Consider the following 21,950-nt stretch of genomic DNA (forward strand, 5'->3'; position numbering starts at 1 on the left):
TAGATAGTGCAGCAGATATCCTATGCAGTAGTATTTAAATACTTAAAATATTGAACCCTTTTATTGACTATGACATTTTTAACGGAAAAAGTTATTTATTACGGAAACTCCCGAAGTTATCATAACAAGCAACATGGCGGCTCGGAAAAAGCACCAAAATCAAACAGGACAAAATGAACGCACGAACGAAAAAGGAACGTCAACCAAACTGAAACAAAAATTTCCTAGAAGAAAAGAAAAACGAGACAACGCCGTGGAAGGAACTGTTGTTGGAGATTTAAAGCAGTTTAGCAAAGGATATCTTGCTTCGGTGATTGGGCTAGGTAAGGGGACCGGCCGGCCGGCGAGTGACACGTAATAAATAGGCCTCAGATGAGAAGTTTTGATAAATGGACAGTTATTCTTCTTTAGTGGTTACATTTCTGTCTTGGTTTTCTTGATGAATAAAAAGTTAAGTTTCATCGAAATAAACAGTTCCTCCTGATTCGTGTACATTTCATGGCAATGATGTCGTGCAAATATCAGTTGCACGCCATCAAATTTTGATAAATTAATGATTCATGTCGTACGGTAAAACCATATAAGGTCAACGCCTTGGACTAGACAACCAGGTATAAAAAATTTTCATTTTCAATTAATAGTATTTTTCTTGACTTTTTGTTGTTGAAAATATGACATTCTATAACATTATCTTTTATCACTTCCTTTGCAGCACTGTTGGTGTCTTATCTTCATGGGTAAGTAACTGTGGCAGTGCCATATTAATTGTTGTATGTCATGCAGACAGGCCCTGCTTCCTTTAACAATCATTATTATTACTGCTGTTATTGCTATTGCATAATGCTTAGCAACAGTTCTTTGAAAAGAAAAGAAAAAAGTTATATTTGACAAATAAAATATAACACATGATGTTACTGTTACTGATATATGGCTGATGCTGAGGCACATGTTCATAGTATGTAAAAGATAATTTTTAATAGTTATCCAATATTTTACTGCATTTTGAAAGGGGATCACATTGAGCCTTTTTCCTGTCTGATATGAATTCAACAGATGATATAAATCTAAAAGATGCAGTATGAAAAAGAAAAAAATGACATTATGTTAAACCATTGATAAATCCAAAGAAGAAGATAGTTGAATATACATTCAAATCTTCATAAAAGAAACCAGTTTTGTAGTTTCCAAAGCAGATGTTTGATACCTCTTTTTCTTCAGGTACACTCATCTTAATTTGCTTTATGCATAATTTATGAAGAATGGCTGTAGATGAAGTGATTATCATTATCTATCTTTCAAATTGCAATTTCCTTTCCATTGTACTAATGTTAATTATAACTAAGGACACCTTTAATGACCCTTGTGGTTTGATGCTGTAATACTCCCTAGATTTTATCTTGAGAATTTTTAAACTTAGGTCTTTTATGCAAACATTCCTTTATTAGTATCTATGATGAAATACTCGATATAATTTTGCCCTGATTTGGAAAGTATTTGTCAGCTATTACAGGTGTAAACCACAGGTGTTTGTTCTGAAATATGTTGCATTGTCAGATATGATTCTGCAGGATGTAATTTCTAGCAGGTGAAATAAATCATAAGAAAAAGAATTAGTGTCAGGAAAGTCAAAGCAATCCTGGTCCCTATTTCCATAGTAATTGGTAGACCACAGAACACTAGGACATTTATAAAAATTAAAAACTCCTACTAATATGCTGTCTACTTTAGCTTATCAGCCAGTATTTGAAATTAAATGGATTGACAAGTGGCCATATACTTTCCCTAGATGTGGGTAATTATATCGATGCCAGGTGAATGACAAGACTTCTTAATCAACCTGGAAAACAAATTGCTTTTGCCTTGCTATTAATAGAAAATTGCAGAGAGTAAAACGAATCAATATCCATATATCATACCTGTATGCAGCTTGGAACCTTAATTATATTTAGTAAAGCAGGAGTTTGATAGCAGTCTGCTCCACAGGCTCTGCATTGATTTGACACATGAACAAACAAACATATTAATTAAAGAAAAAAGGGACACGTATTGTTTTATGTTTTAGCATTTTATTTTTAAATGAACAGCTGTTGTTTTTATTGAAATTTCTAAGCATTTAAAATGATTTATACCTAATTATCCTTTCATCACAATGTTGTAATATTCCAATCTTTGGGTTGAGATATTCTTAATGAAATATTATAAATTTTATTGTTATTATTATTGTTATTATTATTATTGATGATGAACTTTTAACACAATTTCATATGATAGCAGGTGTATTAAACAGATGATATCTTTATGTTGACAGAGCCCATATCTCCAAAATGTTTGAGAGTGACCGCCACTTCTCCCACCTGTCTACGCTGGAGAGAGAGCTGGCCTTCAGGACGGAAATGGTCAGTCTCCTTATATATGAATAGATATAATAAATGTAATTATAGACTTAATATACAATATTTTAAATATATTTACTGTTACCATTCAGGAGTAGAGGAATTTTGCCTTTTTATGTGGAACATAATGGGTCTGCTTTAATTATAATATATAATAAATTGTTTGGTATTGTCACATTTGGCTTATAGTACTGTTCCCTTATATTTTTATATGAATGAATTTCTTAAAGCAACTGTGATAATCAAAACATTCATTTTGATATTTTCCCATCCCTGTTATGTCTCTCCAGGGCTTGTACTACTCCTACTTCAAGATCATCATAGATGCTCCCAGTTTCACCAGTGGTGTTTACTCCATCATGAATGACAACATCACAGAGTTTCCTTCCACTATAAATACACTGAAAAGGTTCAATCTCTACCCAGAGGTAAGTACTGGCTGTTACACAGAGTTTTCTTCCACTATTAATACACTGAAAAGGTTCAATCTCTACCCAGAGGTAAGTACTGGCTGTTACGGCATTTTTCTGTGGTGGTGGTAGTGATGCTTGTGGCAGAAAATTTTAAAGATATAAATTGTATACGAGGATAATTTACGTATTATTGTAATACGCAGAGCACAGGGATGAGAAATTGGTTGGTATTGTCTATTTTGCTTATTATACTTTTTTATGATACAGTGTGGGGGTTTAGAATAACTGAAATTGTCATATTTAATGTAAGTTATCTTGGTGTTTGGTACTTTTAGGGGCTGCGTTAAGAAAATACAACAGTGTCATATCCTATATATAATATCTGTGTATTGCTATATTACAGGTAGTTCTAGGGGCAGCATATAGAGTATACAACAGTGTCATATCCTATATATAATATCTGTGTATTATTACAGGTAGTTCTAGGGGCAGCATATAGAGTATACAACAGTGTCATATCCTATATATAATATATGTGTATTATTACAGGTAGTTCTAGGGGCAGCATATAGAGTATACAACAGTGTCATATCCTATATATAATATATGTGTATTATTACAGGTAGTTCTAGGGGCAGCATATAGAGTATACAACAGTGTCATATCCTATATATAATATCTGTGTATTATTACAGGTAGTTCTAGGGGCAGCATATAGAGTATACAACAGTGTCATATCCTATATATAATATATGTGTATTATTACAGGTAGTTCTAGGGGCAGCATATAGAGTATACAACAGTGTCATATCCTATATATAATATCTGTGTATTGTTATATTACAGGTAGTTCTAGGGGCAGCATATAGAGTATATGACAGTGTAATGTATGCCATGAACAAACCTACCAAGCAGTGCTGGACAGTCAACAGAGGACAGGGTCTGGCCCCAGTGGAGAGTTGTGAAGGTAAAGAACTGGGCATTGGGGTCTGATTCAGCCTGGGAAGTTATTTCTGAAGCTAAACTGGTGAATTGAAAAAATTGTTCAGGTATTGGACATTGTTTTTGCTTTGGGTTGGTAGATTCTTTAGCCCTGTGGGAAAGTTCTGATGGGGAAATAACTGAGGGTTTGCTGTGCAAGTTTTTTTTTTTAATTAATTTATTAATTTATTTATTTATTTATTTATTTATTTATTTATTTATTTATTTTGCATTTGTAAAAAAAATAGTACTGGGCCTCCTCTGGTAAAAAAGTTTCCTGTCAAAAGTCAAGACTAAAGAGTGGATTATTTTGCCTAGTAGAAGTAAAATATTATTTTAATGTAATTCATAATGATTGTGTTAATTTTTATTTAAATCTATGGTTCTTGTTATGTTATGTTTTTTTAATGATACTTGAGTGTAGCCTTGTTTTATGTTCAAAGATATTGATTATTTATTAGAATTCATTTTGTTTCTGCTTTTCGCTTTGCTTTAATTCCTGAAGATGAAGTGGGTTTTCTTTTCTCTGGTTTAGGTCTTGGTGAGCCTTCTTATTTCTATGTGGATTCAGTTTTCTTTCTTAATGGACTGATGATGGGGGTGATATTTCTTTATGCAACTTTTCTCAGGTAAGAATTTTAATCTCAATAAATTATTATTATTTAAAAAAACAACAAATTCTGACATTGTTTATTGTAACTTAATTAGGTTTTAGGCAGAATGTTTTCTGTGAAGTTCTTTTGTATTAGGTTATAACTTTCACATTCAACATGACATTTAAGGAGCACCTGTTGGTTATCTGTATATTTTTTAATTATACTTCAGTGGCAGCATATTTGGGGGCATCCTCACTGTACTGTGCTTCTTCTACAACCATGGAGAGGTAAATATTTCTTAATTTTGATATATTTTTCTTTTTCCCCACAATTCTACCCTCTTTAACTAAAAAAAATTCATCCTGTCCATTCCTTTATCCACATACAAAATGTTTATAATAGCAGCTTACCAACCAGAAACATCTGGTGACAAATTATATTAAAGACATACACACTGTACATCATACAGCAAAAAGATGACGATGTTAAACACTAAACCTAAAACTAGAAACCCTCTATAGCAGCATAGATCACTGTTTATTAGTATGTGTTTTTTGTTTATATTGAATGGAGCATAAATATAAACTTAATAATGCATATGAATGCAATGTATTGGAAAATATGTATGAATTATAAGAAAATAGTTCTCTACACCATCATATATTATATTATATTCTCAGTGCACCAGAGTCCAGTGGACCCCTCCTCTCAGGGAAAGCTTTGCCTATCCATTCCTAGTGGTCCAAATGTTACTAGTCACCTATGTGTTAAGGTAAGTTCTCCGGGAAAGCTTTGCCTATCCATTCCTAGTGGTCCAAATGTTACTAGTCACCTATGTGTTAAGGTAAGTATTCAGGGAAAGCTTTGCCTATCCATTCCTAGTGGTCCAAATGTTACTAGTCACCTATGTGTTAAGGTAAGTTCTCCGGGAAAGCTTTGCCTATCCATTCCTAGTGGTCCAAATGTTACTAGTCACCTATGTGTTAAGGTAAGTCCTTGGAGAGTTATCCTGAGCTTGAAGAAGGATTCACACTTTGAAAAAAAATATTGGACTTATTTATGAAATTTTGTGTAGATTGTAATAGTATTTTCTGAGTTATTGCAAACTCCCCTCAACTCCCACCACCACCATTCATAGGCATAGTTAAGTTTGCTTTAAAGTGTTATTTATTAAAATAATATTGTGTATTAGTGTATCATCTTTGATTGTTTTGCTAATATTTGTTGAGAATTATTTTATGCCAAAATAATATGTCAGTAAGTAGAGTTCTGTACCATTTTGATTTAGGCAAAAATTATGTTTGGAAGTATTTTATTTTACAGTTTTATATCAGTAAAAAAGAGGCCTGTTATGCTTTGAATTGCTCTGATAACATGTGCATTGAAGAGTTTTATATGGCAATTAAATCTCAGAAAGTAGAGCTCTATCACATATTGAATTGTGCTGGTAATATTGAGTTTGTCTGATTCCAGGACAGAGCGTCCTACCTATAGACACAGTGCAATGATAGCCCTGGCCACAGTGTGTTTTATGCTGCCCTGGCAGGTATGTAATTACACATGATTTTTTTATTGACCATGTGGTTTATCTCAGTTTTTTTTTTTTTTTTTTTTTTTTTGCTAGATGGTCACACGAACATTGATCTAATAGATTACTGATCATTCAAAAATAAGGAGAACACTGCCGTCGACAATGATGATGGATATAGACTCTTTGAAAGTTCAATACCTTCAAAATAAAATTCCTTATTTTTAGTTGATCTCTCATCTTTTTAACTTTATGGTATAACAACATTATCATCTTCTTCCCTTTCAGTTTGCTCAGTTTGCCCTGTTAACACAGACTGTCTCTGTACTGGGGACATATGTCCTGGGCTTTATTGGTTCTCATAAGATGAAAGTGGTACTATATGGACAGACAGTAAGTGATTTTGATTTTGAGATTTTCTCTTACACAGATTTAACCTCCTTTTCACATTGTGTGGCACACTGTAGTTTGATTTTTCTGACTAACTTGGAGCTTACATTGAGGAGTCGGTCAAGTAACCAAGAACCTTTGATGAAGAATTAAAACATCATATGTCATATGTAAAAAATATATGTTTATTCTCTTTAGAATAGATTGGCTCTTTTAACCATTTTATAAAAGAGACAATCAAAAACATTTGTCACCCCAAACAAAAATTTATGATCAATAAGATTGTTGTTGGTGCTGTTTAAGTTATTATTGTCAATTTATTCTCATTTCCAGGTAGCTCTAGTGATAAGTTACATCTTCCTCTTTGGGAATGAGATGTTATTGACTTCGTTTTATGCTTCCTGTCTATTCACTGTTCACGTAAGTGTTCTCACAACTTTAAAAAATGCTCATGATAATTTGTATTATCACAAAAAAAAAATATGATGAATATTATCTTATCTCAACATAAATGTGAAACTAGAAGAGTGCCAGTTGATCACTGCTTTGACTGTTTGAATAAAAAAATACACCATGCCTTCTTAATGATGACAGTAATGATAATGATGATAAAGACAATGAAGAGTTCCTTACACAGACTTCTCCACCTTCACTGTTTATAATAATATAGTTATTAAAGATTTAAATTCCTGACATAACAACTGAAGTCACCGATTACACATTCACTAAGTGCAGGCAAAGTTTCGTTTATAAGTAGCTTGATAATAGTAGTCCTGTAATTGTATGTTTTGATTTAATTTAATTTGAAATACAAAATATATAAACCTGGAAAAGGGGAAAAATCTAAGAAGTGTCTTAGAGGGCTTTATTGACGTGGAGAGAATGTTTTTTCTTTCAGTGTTATGTACATGCAATCACTGACAAATGTAAAAAATATGTATAAGATGTCTTTCATGTTGTTTTGCAGATCATATTACTTTTAGAACCTATAGTAGAAAATATTAAGATCAGGCCACTGATTTGGGTGAGTATTCTCATACAGAACAACTTGAAGTAACACCTTTAGTGATATTCTCATGTCATTCTGTTTATCAACTGCATCAGTTTAGATGTTCATCTATATCAAATTTACTGTGGTTCACTAATTTGCAATTTTCCAAAAGTCATGTAAGAAAATTGGAGGAGGAATATATAATCTGTACTGTGTACATCATAATGCACGTTATTTCTCAGAGCTCAGTTATCTTGGACTGAAAATAAATTGCCAATATATTTTTTTAATTTGTGCAATTTGTGTAGAGAAAATGTATTTTTTTCTATCTTTCAGTTAGTGCAAGGGGCAGTACTGGCAGTAGGCACCATTACAATCAAAATGGGACTTTCTAGTCTTTTTAAGATAGCAGATGATGTAAGTATTTGCAGAAGTGAAGTGAAATATTGGTAATATTATGTATTAACTTGTTTTATTTGTGGAGTGAGGGTAAGAGGTCAGAGAACAAGGGTGCAAAGATAGCTACAGAGAGATGAGGGGGGGGGGGGGGAAGGGTACAAGAGGATTAAATAAGAGAGGAGGTAGAAAAAGAGAAAGAAAAAAGGGCAAAGGAGAAATAAGTGTGGATATGTACCAGATATGGAACTAATCACTTATTTTCTCTTTTCTTTCAGGCTCACATTTCAGATATTTTTAGAAGCAAATTTGCAGACTTCAAGAACTTCCACACCATGTTGTACACTTGTGCTCCAGAGTTTGACTTCATGCAGGCAGAGGTGAGAGATAGCTGAATCCTATTTGAAAACACATATGAATGTATGCAGGCACACATGCACACACACACACACACACAGAGCAGGAAAACTCATGCAATTGTACAAATCTTATTTCTCCTACTATTAAAGTGTTTGTGTCAAATTGTGTGTGTGAAAGAGAGAGAGAGAGAGAGAGAGAGAGAGACAGGTAAATGAGAGAGAGAAAAAAGAGAGTTCAGATCCTTGAAGCTATAACCAGTAATTTTGGTTCCCAAGTATTTAGATCTGCTTATGTGTACAATTTCAGACTCCTGTGAAGTTACTCCAAACCCTTCTGCTGCCCAGTGTGTTCATAGCCGCTGCTGGGGCAACTGTTATTGTAAGTATGAGCTCAAGTTGGGGTGGTAAAAGAATTAATATGAGCAACTGTCATTGTAAGTAGAGAGAAAAATACTCAATGGTAACATTAAATACAATTTACTTTTGTAACTATAACAATTTTAATATACTTCATTATAATATTAGTGTTAGGTTATAATACTGATCTTTTGAATTGGTTTTGTGGTTTATTTACGCTATGATCTGGTTAGAATCTTAAACATGTTAGAATAGGAATATGTTTAAATATGTTTAAAATATCTTTGAAATTCCCAATTCTACCTGGTTAAAATGATAAAACCCCTCGCAATAAAAGTACCTGGTGTCAATATTTCCATCTGAAATGTACAGAAAGACATGGCAAAATAATTTTTTATCAATTAGAATTTGTGTGAAGCACCAAATCAAATTGCTTTTTTTTTTCTGGAGAAAAATTTGATTTGGTGCATATATCCCGGACAGGGAACCTTGATTCTTGACCAGATGTGTACAATTTCAACCCACAGATACTGCGTAATGAGTACCAGCAGTGGTGTCAGCCCCAGGGTACTGAGGTGGGCGGTGGGGATAACCACAGCAGGGAGGAAGAGGAGGACGAGGAAGAAGAAGACAGTGTGTACAGTAGTCGAGCCTACAGGTCCAAGCCACATGCTGAGGTATGGATGGTATCCCAGGCTGTTCTGTAAACTTTATGGTCTACTGGCATGTCCTGCTAACAGTGTCTTATCAGAGTCCAGTCAGTCAAGGAAAAGGCAGTGGTCAGGGATTGAGTCAATTTGGAGAATTATTTTACTGGCCAGGGTCTGATTGTTTTCTGATATTTAGTTTCTGGCCAGTGTTAATGTGAAAGTCTAATATTAACTGTATGTAGTTACTATTAGTGCAAAATAAAGTAGCACAGAAGAGTGGGGAACACTGAAACCAAGTGATGTCATTGGGGAGGTAACATATACAGGATTAGCAACAGATGTTAAAGAATCAGTAACTACTCCTGAAATACAACAAGTATTTATTTCAGTTTTATTTGTCAATTGTTCACGTAAAATATAGTCCCACTTGGCGATTTCTTCAGCCCACAAATTAGCTTCTAATTCAGTGCGATCAACTTCATTTTTTACTTCTAACAGCTTAGCTTCTCTTTCACTGTTACGTCTCTTATGCGCTCATATTCCTGCTCATCAATTAACAGCTTCAGTTTCTCATCTTTTTCATTTGACAGTTGTTGTAATTTCAGCTTTGCTACTTGAGCCTTCACTCTTGATTCCATAAGTTTTTCACGGGCCTTACTTGAGGCTGTTGACTGGCGAGGAGAGGAGGTACTGGCGTTGCTGGAGGCTTCTTCTTTAGCGTCATCCTTTAAAGTGGCTGTCTCTTGTTGTCTTTGGTGGCTTCTTGTTTCCTTCCATTCTCTGCATCGACGATAGAATTCCTGTTTATTGCTTTGTACGCAGCTAAAAACTTCATTACCTTCTTCTGCCTTGGTTGGATCTAGATGATAGAGGATGTCAACATAATCTTAGTGAGTCTGGGAAAGTCTACTGAATATCTCGCTAACAGCTTCCCTTTTCTTCATCACTAGTTGGTAGTTGCTAAAATCCACCATTAAAATGTCTATGTCATGGTAAAGTTTGGTTAATTTGCCCCTATAGAAGGCCCTGGACAATTTGAGCGTTTAGGCCCTCTCAGTAATAATGTCTTCCCTCATCACGGGGGTCTTGAGACACTTATTTCAATCTAGCAGAGGTTTCACAATGGCGAGTTTCACTAGGGCGCGGCTTTCTCTTCAGCAAATGTTACACTTTGTAGCTCGCCAGTAGCTCGCCAGGGCCACAGAAAAACGAGGCAAAAGACAACGGGCATATTCCTTTGCTTGAGCATTTTTTAAAATAGTCTCAGCTTGAAACAGCCGTGTAACTAAAACAAAGAAAATACAATTGTCACTTAATTATCTAGCTGGTATCACCACTTACTTCTCACATAACATCTGAGTTTATGAAAATACAATTAGCAACCTGTTTATTAATTAAAAAATCTATATAATATAAACAGAGAAATACTGGTAATATACTAGTACATTATGTGCAAAATTGGCATAAACCCTTATGCCTCTACTGGGTAAATACACAAATAATGCCACTGCACCTCTGCACTCCTCTGCACTCATCTGCAGCATACACCTAACTGACCCACACACTCCTCGGTGTGACAACTAGGACTGTTCACTTATGCTAATGAGGTCCTTTTATTAAAGAAATGTGATAGATGTGTTTGCTCAGCATATCTGATGCAAGATACCATAAACTAAGTTTGACACAATCATTTTTGTTCTTACAGCAGTATTTGGAATCAGTTTGGAAAAATTTGCGTCCATTGTTTTTCACAGTTTTTGCAAAGAAATTATAAAAGAAATATTTAACATAGAATTCATAGTCTGTATAGTGTATATTTTACTTCCTTGTAGGTGCTATACAACATGTTCCAGCTGCTGGCATACACAGCAATGGCGGTGATCATCATGAGGTTGAAACTGTTCTGGACACCACACTTGTGTCTGCTGGCTTCACTACTGGCTTCTAGACAGGTAGGATAGGAAGTGACACACACACACCTACGCGCGCGCGCACACACACACACACACACATATGCATGTAGCACAGACACACACTACTTTCTCTGCTGGCTTCTAGACAGGTAGGACATGCATGCATGTGCACACACACACACACACATACATACATGAGAAAGAGATATTGCAGTTGAGAGGGGGAGTGTTAGGAAAGTTAGGAGAGAGGAAGGGGAAAAGTAAACAATTGATAGAGAGAGGGAGAAATTGGGAGAAAGAAAGGGAAAAAAGGATAACTGGAGAGAGAGCGAGCAAGACTTTTCTCAGCATTCCACTACTAACGTGTAACATATGCTGTATTTCAGTTCTTTGGCTGGGCGTGCCCCAAGAAGACCCACATCAGTGTACTGGTGGGCGTGATGGCAGTGATGAGTATCGCTGGGTTCGGGAACTTGAAGCACCAGTGGGGAATCATGGGAGAGTTCAGCAACTGGCCGCAGGAAGAGATGGTGGAGTGGATTAAGGCACACACACCTCAAAGTAGGACTTCTATTAAACCATACCTTACTGAAACAATAAGCTATTTCCCCCCACAGAATGAATGCAAGGCCTACTGTGATATAGGCCTACAGGGTGGTCCATACAAAAGACTATTTTACTTTCCATCTCTATTTGAAATATTTTTTTTAATATGCTTGATTAAGTATTTCATAAATTTTTGTTGAACCCAGTAGGTTGAAATATTTTCACTGAATACAGTGTTAACCTGATTGTTATCGAGGACCTTAGACTGTGCAAGTCATTTCTTCCAAGTGTTATAATACATTGAGAACTGTAATATATTGCACAGGGCAATTCCTGTCCTTGCCACTACGATCACACAATTCTTAAACTGTGCAAAGCATTTCTTTCAAGTGTTATAATACTGTAATATTGCTGTGATTTTAGCTGCTGTGTTTGCTGGTCCTATGCCTACCATGGCCACCGTGAAGCTGTGTACGGGAAGACCCATAGTGAACCATCCACACTATGAAGATGCTGGGCTGAGGTACGGAAGACTGATTTATTTCTAAAATTTTATATTGGCCACATGCAAAACTGCCTCATTTCTAAAATTGTCTATTTCAATTTGGCACTCTCCACATGGTGACACCCAGGAATGATATATAAAGACTGCCTTATTTCTAAAATTTTATATGATATTGGCAGTGGCCACATGGTGACACCCTGGAAGAAATATCTTCAGAAATACCTTATCAGCACCAAGAAAGTGTACTCTTTGTATTTTTTTTTTTTTTTTAAATTTGGGCCAGAGGGTATTATAAATAGTTATATGTGCATGTGTGGATAGTAGAAAGTGATCTAAGAATGGGGTTAAACAAACTGATCCTTTTTATTTTCTAAATCCCAGGGCCCGTACCAAGAAGGTGTACAGCATGTACAGTAGGAAACCTGTGGAGGAGGTGAAGCAGAATCTCATGGATCTTCAGGTGGACTACGCCATCTTGGAGGATTCCTGGTGCATCAGGAGACAGAAGTAAGGCCACTATGTAGTGTGTGTGTGTGTGTGTGTGTGAGAGAGAGAGAGAGAGCTGAGAGATAGTGTGTGTTTGTGAGTATTGTAATTTTTTAATGCATACACATGAGTTTGTAAGCATGCACATGCACATATGGGGGAGGGAGGGGGGAAGGTCCCGTCCATAGCTCTGGCCCTGGACCCCTCTGAGGACCTAGAGAGCCCCCTGAACCCAGCACCATATTTTCACTCTTTTCACTAAATGGCAGTCTCAGCCCTGGGCTTAGAATTAATGGTTGTACTTATGAGATGTGAGGTGTTAGAAAGCCTTGTTATTATTGATATATGTAGCATGTGGTCCCTGATAAAGGAGAATGAGATTCTGATACCTTCCATTCTGCTTATTTAACAGGCCAGGCTGTGCCATGCCTGAGATATGGGACGTGGAGGACCCAGAGAACAAGAACGCCCCCGAGCCGACCTGTACAACACTCAGGAGAAACCCAGGTCCTCACTTCAAGAGGGTCTTCAAGAATGATGTGTATGAAGTACTGAAGATTATTAAATAATGTGAGGGGTTTTGTGTGCTCAAGAAGCAGATTTTTGGTCACAACTGTGTCAGGAGTTTTGATGTTATGTGTACATCAGAGATGGGCAGAAGTTTGGAGGTACAAAAATGGACGGTTGTTTTGTAATGGTGATTTTTACCAGAATGATATTTTATATTGTTATCAAATTGGAAAGATTCAGGGAAGCAGTGTGTGTGGTGTGGCAGGTATGGTAATTACTTCAAATATCTCACCCACTCGATTATTTGACTTTGTCAGAATTTGTCACTTCAGGCACTCAGGTGTTTTTTCCAACCAGGAGGCCAACTTAATTTCCAAAATTTTTGACTCAACTCTTTTAAGTATGACAAGCGAGGCATTGCTTTGGAGAAAATTATTTATTTTGTACATTTTTTTTAGTAATTACCATTTATTTCATGGTCTGCATAATTTTTAATCTGGCCATCTGTTTTCTTTTTTTTCCCTACAAAATGACGTCAGTGGTACTGAATCAATCAAAATGTTGAATCAAATAAGAGACCTCAGGTCATTGTTAATCAAATGCTGTGAATTATGGAAAGAAATATGTGCAAGTCTTGACAGTATTACTTGACTGTATTGTTTGATTGGGGTCAGCAAACATTTTATTTAGCTTTTTTCTGCCTGATTATTTTATTGTCTACTTCCACAGAAATGGCTTCATGTTTTGTTCTATTATTGATGTTAGGTAGAAGTTGTAAACAGCTGGATTTAGAACTACATATGTTTTATTTTTCCCTCGCTAGATATACTGTGCTTTGATTGTGAAGGCATGTTACATCCTTCTTAAATAATCAAAATGTTATCCTAAGGTAAAAATGCACTTTTCAGTAGCCAGATACAAGGAATGCTTGGAAAGTTAATTGTTCATTTAGCTTAAAGCAGGGTGATCTCAAAAACGTTTACTTACGGGATATTTCTGAGCACATGGCCAGTTCGTGTTAGAAAATTTATGAGAATGCCATGCAAGTTATTGATTGTATTTCTTTGTGTCAAAATCCATTAAATGGTCCCTCAGATGGATCTATTTTATCGCTGATATTCATGATAAAGGTTTTCAATCTAAAAGACAAAGTCAGGTAGAAGGGCAAACGTGTAACTTAGAGGCAATGAAAACTGCATCTTCAATCCAGAATCACAATGAATGATAAGTACTGTAGCTCGAATTATTTGTATTATAAAGTTTAGCACAGTTTTATCACATTTGTACAATTATTTTATACCTGAATCGTCATTTGTGCAGGCAAAACCAATTAAATTTTTTGATAATATTGTGAGAAAGTGACTAGTATTTTAGGTGTTTTTTCAATTATATTGGATATCTTACTTAGCATTTTGCAAAATGTTCAATGTTTCTATTTCATATTAAATGTTGCTGTTGTGACAAATGTTCACAGAAGTTGCACATTTGAATTTAAAGTGAGAGGACTTTGTCTCTGCAGTATTGATATAATGTTGAGAAATTGTTCGGATGTTTGCTTACACAGTTTGCTTACAATTCAGTGGTAAAAATGGCAGCATAATAGTTTTGTTGAACAAGGTCAATAGTTAAAATGTTGTTGCTGTGCACACACTTACACACACACACACACACATTCGTGTACACACTGCATTTTTTTTTTTTTTATTTACAAAGAGGTTAAGGGTTTGACTTTATACATTTTTGGTGCTGGGTGTTGGGCCAAAGTAGGACAACTGTGGACAGTTACATTGTAAGGACATACAGGAAGGATGGTCAAACTGGGCTGATATCTATGTCCTCTGTTTATTTATTTATTTATTTATTTATTTATTTATTTATTCATTCATTTATTTATTTATTTGTGTGTTATCAGTATTATTATCATCAGAATTATTATTTTCAGCAATCGTTTTTTAAAATTTGTTTTATAAGTATCCTTTTTTATTATTACTGTCATTTTGTTTATTATTATTATTATTATTATTATTATTATTATTATTATTATTATTTACTGTGTGTGATGTATTGCATTCCAGTTTTTTCTGTCCACCTGTGTCCTAGTATGACATACGGTACAGTACCGCGGTTACTAACGCTAGAACTATTACAATTAACATACTTCATTCATTTATTTATTGAGGAAAGGGAAATATTAATGAAAAGCCAAGCTTACGTTTATTGTTTAATATAAAGTTATATTTTCTGACTATTGCAATAAAATGTTATGACATTTTAGTTATTTAGTGTTTTGTTTTAACATCGGAGTTGATATAGGGTATTACAATGCGGTGACGAGCATGCGAGTAGTTGGAATTAATCGCATCAAACTCGGGAAGCTTTCCTAACAACCTATCATTTCCGAATGTAACTTGTTTATTGAACTCCAGTGGGTAATGTTATACATTTCCACAGAATTTTTGGATTAGTACAGGTTCGTCAGAGAGAGAAAGTAGACGTCGCTCTTGTATAAAATGGACCAAAGTTGAGGCTAGGCGTGAAGCGATTGAAATGATAAAGTTATAAAGGAGGGGGGGGCGTTCTCCCCCTGTAGCTTTGGGGGTACCCCACTCCCTTAAAAAGTAAACGATTTTACTAAAAGAATTAGCAAACAGTTCTTTATCCCCGTCCTACATTTTAATGTTGCCCGTCTACTGTTTGGTTTTGCCAAGAGAAGCAATCAAAAAAATTGTTTATCCTTCGACCCCCCCCCCCCCATCAAATTTCTGTATCTGCTAATCATCTCCCATGTAAAGAAAAAAGACTAGATGCAAGATTAATTGAATAACATTTTATTTGTACCTAAAATTGACGTTCAAATTAACGCCTAATTATTAAACTGTATGATAAATGCTTATTTACATGTCTAAGGACAATAATAAATAAAAACGGTAAGTATCTGGGAAAATAGTATACCATATTAAGTATATTGTGATGAAGGAAAACAAAACAAAAAAAAAAAAAAATTGGTCATCGCCGAGTATGGGTTGGGCTTCAAGAGGCATTGGTTGATATCCAACAAAACCGGATTCATCGCAAAAAGAAAACTCAATATCGTTATGTAAAGTCCTATTCGAATTTGAGAAATCGCTGTTCACATATGTACTGGTAGAAATCTAAAATGAAAGGGTTTTTCAGGCTGAAGACGTCATCTACGTTATTACCGGACCGAGATTGTTCGGTTTTTATCCTATTTCCTGCGTAGTTAGCGTCAATTATGCTACGCTTTTCATTTGTGATTTCGTTACGTTTTTCTATTTAATAAACAGCCAACATAGATCCTGTCGTTCCATTATCCCCAACAACAGCAAGAAAGTAGTATTCTTTTCTGGTGTGACTTTCGTAACTAATTGGCTAATTTGAACGTAAGGTGGCTTGATAATCCAAAGACTAATTCCGCGTGAATTGCACCATTTTGACAAAAAAAAAAAAAGTAGCACTTGGTCAAAAAGCAGCTTGTTTAAGTAACTGGATCGTAATCTCCTTTTTTAAATTTGTTCTTCGTGAAAAGAAATCCGTCCTGAAATAAAATATTCGTAAACATTGTAGACATATGAAACAAATACATAGAAACCGAGTTCAATCCAAGTTACGTGGGGAGAACAGCGTGATATTAATAAGTGCCAAATGGTACATTTGTCATTGTCAAATACATTAAATCAAAATTCTCGATCCCCCCCCCCCCCCCCAAAAAAAAACAAAAAAAAAACAAACAAAACAAATCAATAAACAGTGTAAATCTTATTTAATCGTCTCAATACTATGCAATAAAATAAATCATCACGTCACGAAGTTAAAACTGTGTACCCGGATTATAAATCTAATGTAAATGATTTTAAAAAAAGGAGTCTGCATACTGATGTCGATGTGAGTGTACATATGGGTATGGAAATACTCTACATACATCTGGATGTACATATTGTCATCTCCGCTTACCTTCACAAGTGCCGGTATAGCTTGCCACATCTCCCGTTGCGGTATAACGTTCACCCCTCTCTCCTGCTGTATAAAATACCTGTACCCCACGCCGACCCCCAGGTATGTCACGGCAAATACCAGCACTCTGAAAACACATTACAGATAGGACTCATTAACAAAACTGATCCTCTGATATTAGGGGCCTATAAACTAGTATACAAACTGAAAGTGTATGTACCTATACCGCTACCATAATTTTGTAAGAGACTTTACTGGCCATAGAGTAAGAACAAACAGTAATGTTCCAGCGATGGGGGGGGGGGGGGGGGGGTATAGTATCCCATCTTTTACCCACCATAGCTATCTAATTCCTCCCCATAACAGAATAACGAATAAGACGATGTCTGCGAAGCTACTGATATTGCAAGTCTATTAATTACCCCACAAAAACGATAATATCACTCATATCAAAGCGCCTGACCTCGATACTTCCTTCGGAAACACAGAGAAACATGGCAAAACATTCAGAACTAAATCATTTAACTAGAAATTCTAATAGGCATCAAATTTAATTGCAGGGACGATTAGTGGGTAGGAGAAAATCGCTTTTTTCACGAGAATTTTTTAATTTGGCGAAGACTCCGGCTATAATACCTTTAAATGATAAAATCGATTGAAAAGACTGGGCATCACTCACATGATAATAAGCAGACTTCCTATACTGAGACTGTCCGGCTCTTCCTCCTGGAAACACGCGTACTTCGACATCAGCGTCATAAACTAGAACAAAACGCAAATCAGCCGCTACAGCTTACTTGGTACTTATAAACAAGACAACTAGCTAGATACGTGTATAATGATAAAATATGGACAAATTTTAAAAGAAGGTGACAGTGTATTAAAACTGAATTGAGAAATGTTCATAACTGTGTGCGTGTGTGTGTGTGTGTGTGTGAGAGAGAGAGAGAGAGAGAGAGAGAGTGCACTGATAGAACATATTTTCTCTTAAATCTGGTGACCAAACTTACGTAATTTGTGGGCATATCGGAGCGTTCGCCCTCGGCCACGAAATCGCCTTCCTTACTGGGGTCACAGATCAGCTGCACGTGACTGGTCCTGTAGATATATGTAATAATATGTAAGCAATTATTACATGTTAGTAATTATTAGTATTTCTGTCTAAAAAATTTCATTCCAACGTTATACAGTTGCAGATTTTTTCTTATCATCAAATTCTAAGTTGAAAAGTAGTTGTGTCGGTTTTCATTTCATGTATGTAAACCTTTGTCCCGTGACAAAGGTTTACAAACCGTGTTTTCTCCTCTTAGTACAACATTCCAGGTTTTCTGTATTATCTTTTCTTACCTCTGGCATTAACATTTCTATAAAACTACTAAACTAAAATCAAGGAGATAAGTATATGGCCACGTGCACAAAACAATGCTAAAAATTCATTGTCTAAATGACCATTTTTAATCCTTAAAAACAAAATCAAGGCAGACCCTGGATTGGGGGTAAGGCAGGTACAAAAGAGCACATAATTCTCTACACAATCCCGAGCCCGCCTTTTAGGTGTCTGACCCTTCACGCTAAACGTGTTGATATATGTCGTAGGGCGCAATAAGTCAAAGACTCCTTCATATATAATACTAATATAGACTGGGGAATAATTTATGGTTAACGCCACACAAAAAGTGGATATTTCAGTCCCATCAGTGACCCAGACGTACGCGTGTTTGTACAGGCCCGTAGCCAGGGGTGGGGGGGGGTGTTCGAAAGAACCCCCCCTTTTTGCTGGAAAAAGGTCCACTCTGGGTAAAATTTGACCTAGGTACATGGGAATTATATGGTAAAAGTCCACTTTTTCAGAAAAAGACCCCCCCCTTTGAAATTGCTGGCTACGGGCCTGGTGTAATATATGTACAAATTTTAGACTTCTCCCATATTATTGGCGCTATTTGATACTGTATGGTAAAAGTCAACAGTAATTTAACAGTAATTAATAAGTGATGTTTTAACAGTTACGGAAAAATATACATAAAATTTTCGCATCATTGAGGTGGCTTAAATGTTCATTTTTTTTGTGTGTGTGTGTGTATGTGTGTGTGTGTGTGTGTGGTATGACCCATGTTCTTATAAATATAATAATAACATAGGATCCAAAACCAGGTGGGCCATAAATGAATACTGAACTACTTGGCTTCACCTGGACCAATACGTTACCTGGTCGTTCCCGAGGTGTCCGTGGCGGAGTAGACTACCTGGAATGCGCCCTGAGAAGTCATGTTGAACGTGGCCGTGGCTTGACTGCCCAGTGAATAACCGTTCGTATACATGTCTACCTGACACACCTGGTGTGAAAAAATAAGCAGATAAATAAATAAATAAATATGGAATAGTTGTATAAGCAAATAAAAAAATAAATAGATAGGTAGATATTAAGATAAGCAAACAAGATCAACTCGGAAGCACTCAAAGAGCACAGAGTCCCCCTTCGAAAGCTCAATTATCACTATTGTTTAATTAATCGACTGGTTAATTAGGGACCGTCACCAAAATCTAAACGATTCTAAGGTAACCTGTCCTAAAAATTTTATCCTTTTATCCAAATCCGACCTTAACTTTTAAAGTCAAGCAGTTAGTTAGTTAACAAACCAACAAACACAAAAAACATAACCCCACCGGAGGAATAAATAAATAAATAAATAAATAAATAAATAAATAAATAAATAAGAGTATTATTTTGCCTTGTGGCATATTCCAAATCGCAGTACTGTCAGTTGAAATCTTCCGTTCACTTACAGCGACGTCTTCACATCCCCCGGTGGGACCTTTGTTTGCAGTGAATCTTGTACAAGGATTCCAACTGTAGGTAAACAGATCACTGGAGGTTGCTTTGAATCTTGGACAATTAAGGAAGGAATTTAAAAGAAATTATGGTAAGACAAATCTTTACAGTGAAGTCATTTTCAATGTGTGTTCCCTAATACAGCCTGTAGACTGGGATATATTTTCAGGTAGCAATAATAAGTTAAAACAAAACTTTAAAAAATAAAACCAAAAGTTAACTCGGATCAGACTGCATCTAACTGCATCAAAAACGTATCTGTTACATACTTTGATGATATGTATTGTTTATTATATGCTTTTGATGCATCAAATTGCATCAAAAACGTATCTGCCATTTACTCTGATGATATTTACTGTTTCCTATATGCTTCTTTTGTACTGGAAGACAAAATCGCAAAATCAACCTCACAAAATCAATCCCAATCTAGAGTACGTTACCGAGCGGTTCCATCAGAGCTAGCGAGAGGCCTCAGGTTCAAGACCCCATTCTCGTTCCTGCAGCTACAGGAGTCTATCTTCACACAACTCTGGCTATGGGACGCCCTCACGAACAACAGCAGCAGGAGGACAAACAGTAAAGTCGTCGTGTTTGGGACACTTCGTCCACTTTGTCTACGAGCCATGGCGCCGGGGCAGCTTCTTGGACGTGCTGCCTTGTCGGTGTACTGGCACGGTTATGTCCATGTACTAATTTATCAGTGACGAGAGGTATATCTTTAAAGGTAGGTTGCTAAGCATGATTTCATTAATATGGGAGTAAAACCATGGCCTGAAGCCTGGGGCGGGTGTCAGCCAGCCCATGTGACCTCCTGCCTTGCGTCCATGACAGTGCACTTTGGGTCGTCTGTGCTGGTTGGGCTGATCTTTCAAAATTTTTTCATAACCTATTTGAGGATTTACTATGAATAGTTTTTGATATTGCTAGCTAATATATAGCATTTCTGTGTTGGGTATTTTCAAATGCCGAGAGAAATAAAAGATGTCGGAAGAAAGGCTGATGGAGGCCTTGTGCGACAGGAACGCTGGCGGGCTTGATCTGTTGATAGTGAGCGCGTGGAATGGTACCCGGGGTCTCGTGGTCTTTATTATCACCATTAACAATGGTACACTTGGGCCAGCTGACATGGCTATCTCACTCTTGAAGTCAGGTTGGTCACTATGTACGGAAAACCTGGTCGAAATATATTATAAGAATAGCAAAGCGCTTTTTTTGTCTGTATCACGGTCCCGTTAAACTGAGAAAAATTGGCCTTAAGTAAGTTGTAGCCCAAGATCAAGTATTTTATTTATTTATTTATAGAGGGGGGGGGGGGGAGGGACAATTTTGATATTGGCAACGCAACGGTAGTCCATTTTAAGGGTGAGAACTAATTTATGTTAAACCAAATTCCACATTATAAATTTTCGACTTTTGAAGAGAAGACCAGTTTTCTACTTCCTAATTTTTTTTTTACCGAAACAATGGGGCAGGCAGTCGAATTCGCGAGGTCAACCTATATCGTTTTAGGGAACGAGGAGAGAGTGCGAGAGCATCGTTATGAGATCGCTTCAGTCATTATGTGATATATTACTTCAAGCGGCAATGCAAGGATGTACGAAGCCCGTCTTTCTTAAATTGCGTAAGCCCAGCTACAAAACGTGTTTTGGTTGAGAATTAATGAAGTAAAAGTAGGCTTATATAAAACAACCAGTAACTTTCTATCCGTCCCACTTCTTTGACCAATCCTTGGCCACGCCACCCGGTTACACGCTCGAGTGCATTTTTTTTTTTTTTTTGGTTTTTGCAAATGCGTAAGATCAAATTTGTCACGTACAAAGTTGCAATCTTTTTGAACTAAACTCGCAGGTCAATTTATTATCCAACCATCTGCTGTCATATTCAGCAGGGGCACCTAACCTCTGTACGGAACTAGGTCACCGACCTCTTCGTCGTCTTTGGGGCCAGCGGTTTTCTTCATAATGCGTTTTATAGCTTTTATCATTGACGATTTTCTAAAATTCACTCATTTTTTTTTTTTTTTTGGTATTCATAACCTCTTAAACTTTCGACCCCACAGCTGTAACTGCGACTTAATTTTGTAACGAGGCGTAGGAGTTCCTTGCCTGTGCGTCCGTCCTCTATGGGTCGATTA

The 21,950-nt window shown here is 36.2% G+C and overlaps 2 protein-coding genes across 2 annotated transcripts; one reads left to right on the top strand and one right to left on the bottom strand.

Moving 5' to 3' along the window:
- The first annotated feature begins 83 nt into the window (after positions 1–83).
- Positions 84–14,631, top strand: LOC106163396 (protein C-mannosyl-transferase DPY19L1). The gene is made up of 21 exons (XM_013540963.2): positions 84–323; positions 713–737; positions 2,309–2,396; positions 2,684–2,821; positions 3,653–3,773; positions 4,323–4,416; positions 4,613–4,670; positions 5,064–5,155; positions 5,857–5,929; positions 6,200–6,304; positions 6,635–6,721; positions 7,269–7,325; positions 7,629–7,709; positions 7,967–8,068; positions 8,355–8,426; positions 8,932–9,081; positions 10,887–11,006; positions 11,354–11,528; positions 11,937–12,036; positions 12,400–12,525; positions 12,917–14,631. Exons 1-21 carry the CDS (start codon positions 134–136, stop codon positions 13,071–13,073), a joined length of 2,211 nt encoding a protein of 736 aa, XP_013396417.2. The 5' UTR covers positions 84–133; the 3' UTR covers positions 13,074–14,631.
- A 1,195-nt stretch (positions 14,632–15,826) lies between these two features.
- LOC106163386 (uncharacterized) lies at positions 15,827–21,903 on the bottom strand. Its single transcript, XM_013540945.3, has 7 exons — positions 20,257–21,903; positions 19,771–19,870; positions 19,192–19,319; positions 17,997–18,084; positions 17,666–17,748; positions 16,987–17,113; positions 15,827–16,570 (listed from the first exon to the last, which is right to left on the bottom strand). The coding sequence occupies exons 1-7, from the start codon at positions 20,439–20,441 to the stop codon at positions 16,511–16,513; spliced, it is 771 nt and encodes a 256-aa protein (XP_013396399.2). The 5' UTR covers positions 20,442–21,903; the 3' UTR covers positions 15,827–16,510.
- Between the last annotated feature and the right edge of the window lie 47 nt (positions 21,904–21,950).

Source organism: Lingula anatina, chromosome 5 (assembly GCF_051362555.1).
Source record: "Lingula anatina isolate TDL-2025a chromosome 5, LinAna3.0, whole genome shotgun sequence".
NCBI classification, from domain to species: Eukaryota; Metazoa; Brachiopoda; class Lingulata; order Lingulida; family Lingulidae; genus Lingula; species Lingula anatina.

Excerpts from the sequence above, each read along its gene's own strand:
- LOC106163386 (XM_013540945.3), bottom strand. The coding sequence starts at position 20,441 with ATGGCTCGTAGACAAAGTGGACGAAGTGTCCCAAACACGACGACTTTA. Across the intron at positions 19,871-20,256 it reads AGCTCTGATGGAACCGCTCG|ATTCAAAGCAACCTCCAGTG; the intron begins GTAACGTACTCT and ends TAATTGTCCAAG. Across the intron at positions 19,320-19,770 it reads GGGGATGTGAAGACGTCGCT|GTGTGTCAGGTAGACATGTA; the intron begins GTAAGTGAACGG and ends TTTTCACACCAG.
- LOC106163396 (XM_013540963.2), top strand. The coding sequence starts at position 134 with ATGGCGGCTCGGAAAAAGCACCAAAATCAAACAGGACAAAATGAACGC. Across the intron at positions 4,417-4,612 it reads CTTTATGCAACTTTTCTCAG|TGGCAGCATATTTGGGGGCA; the intron begins GTAAGAATTTTA and ends ATTATACTTCAG. Across the intron at positions 12,037-12,399 it reads TATGAAGATGCTGGGCTGAG|GGCCCGTACCAAGAAGGTGT; the intron begins GTACGGAAGACT and ends TCTAAATCCCAG.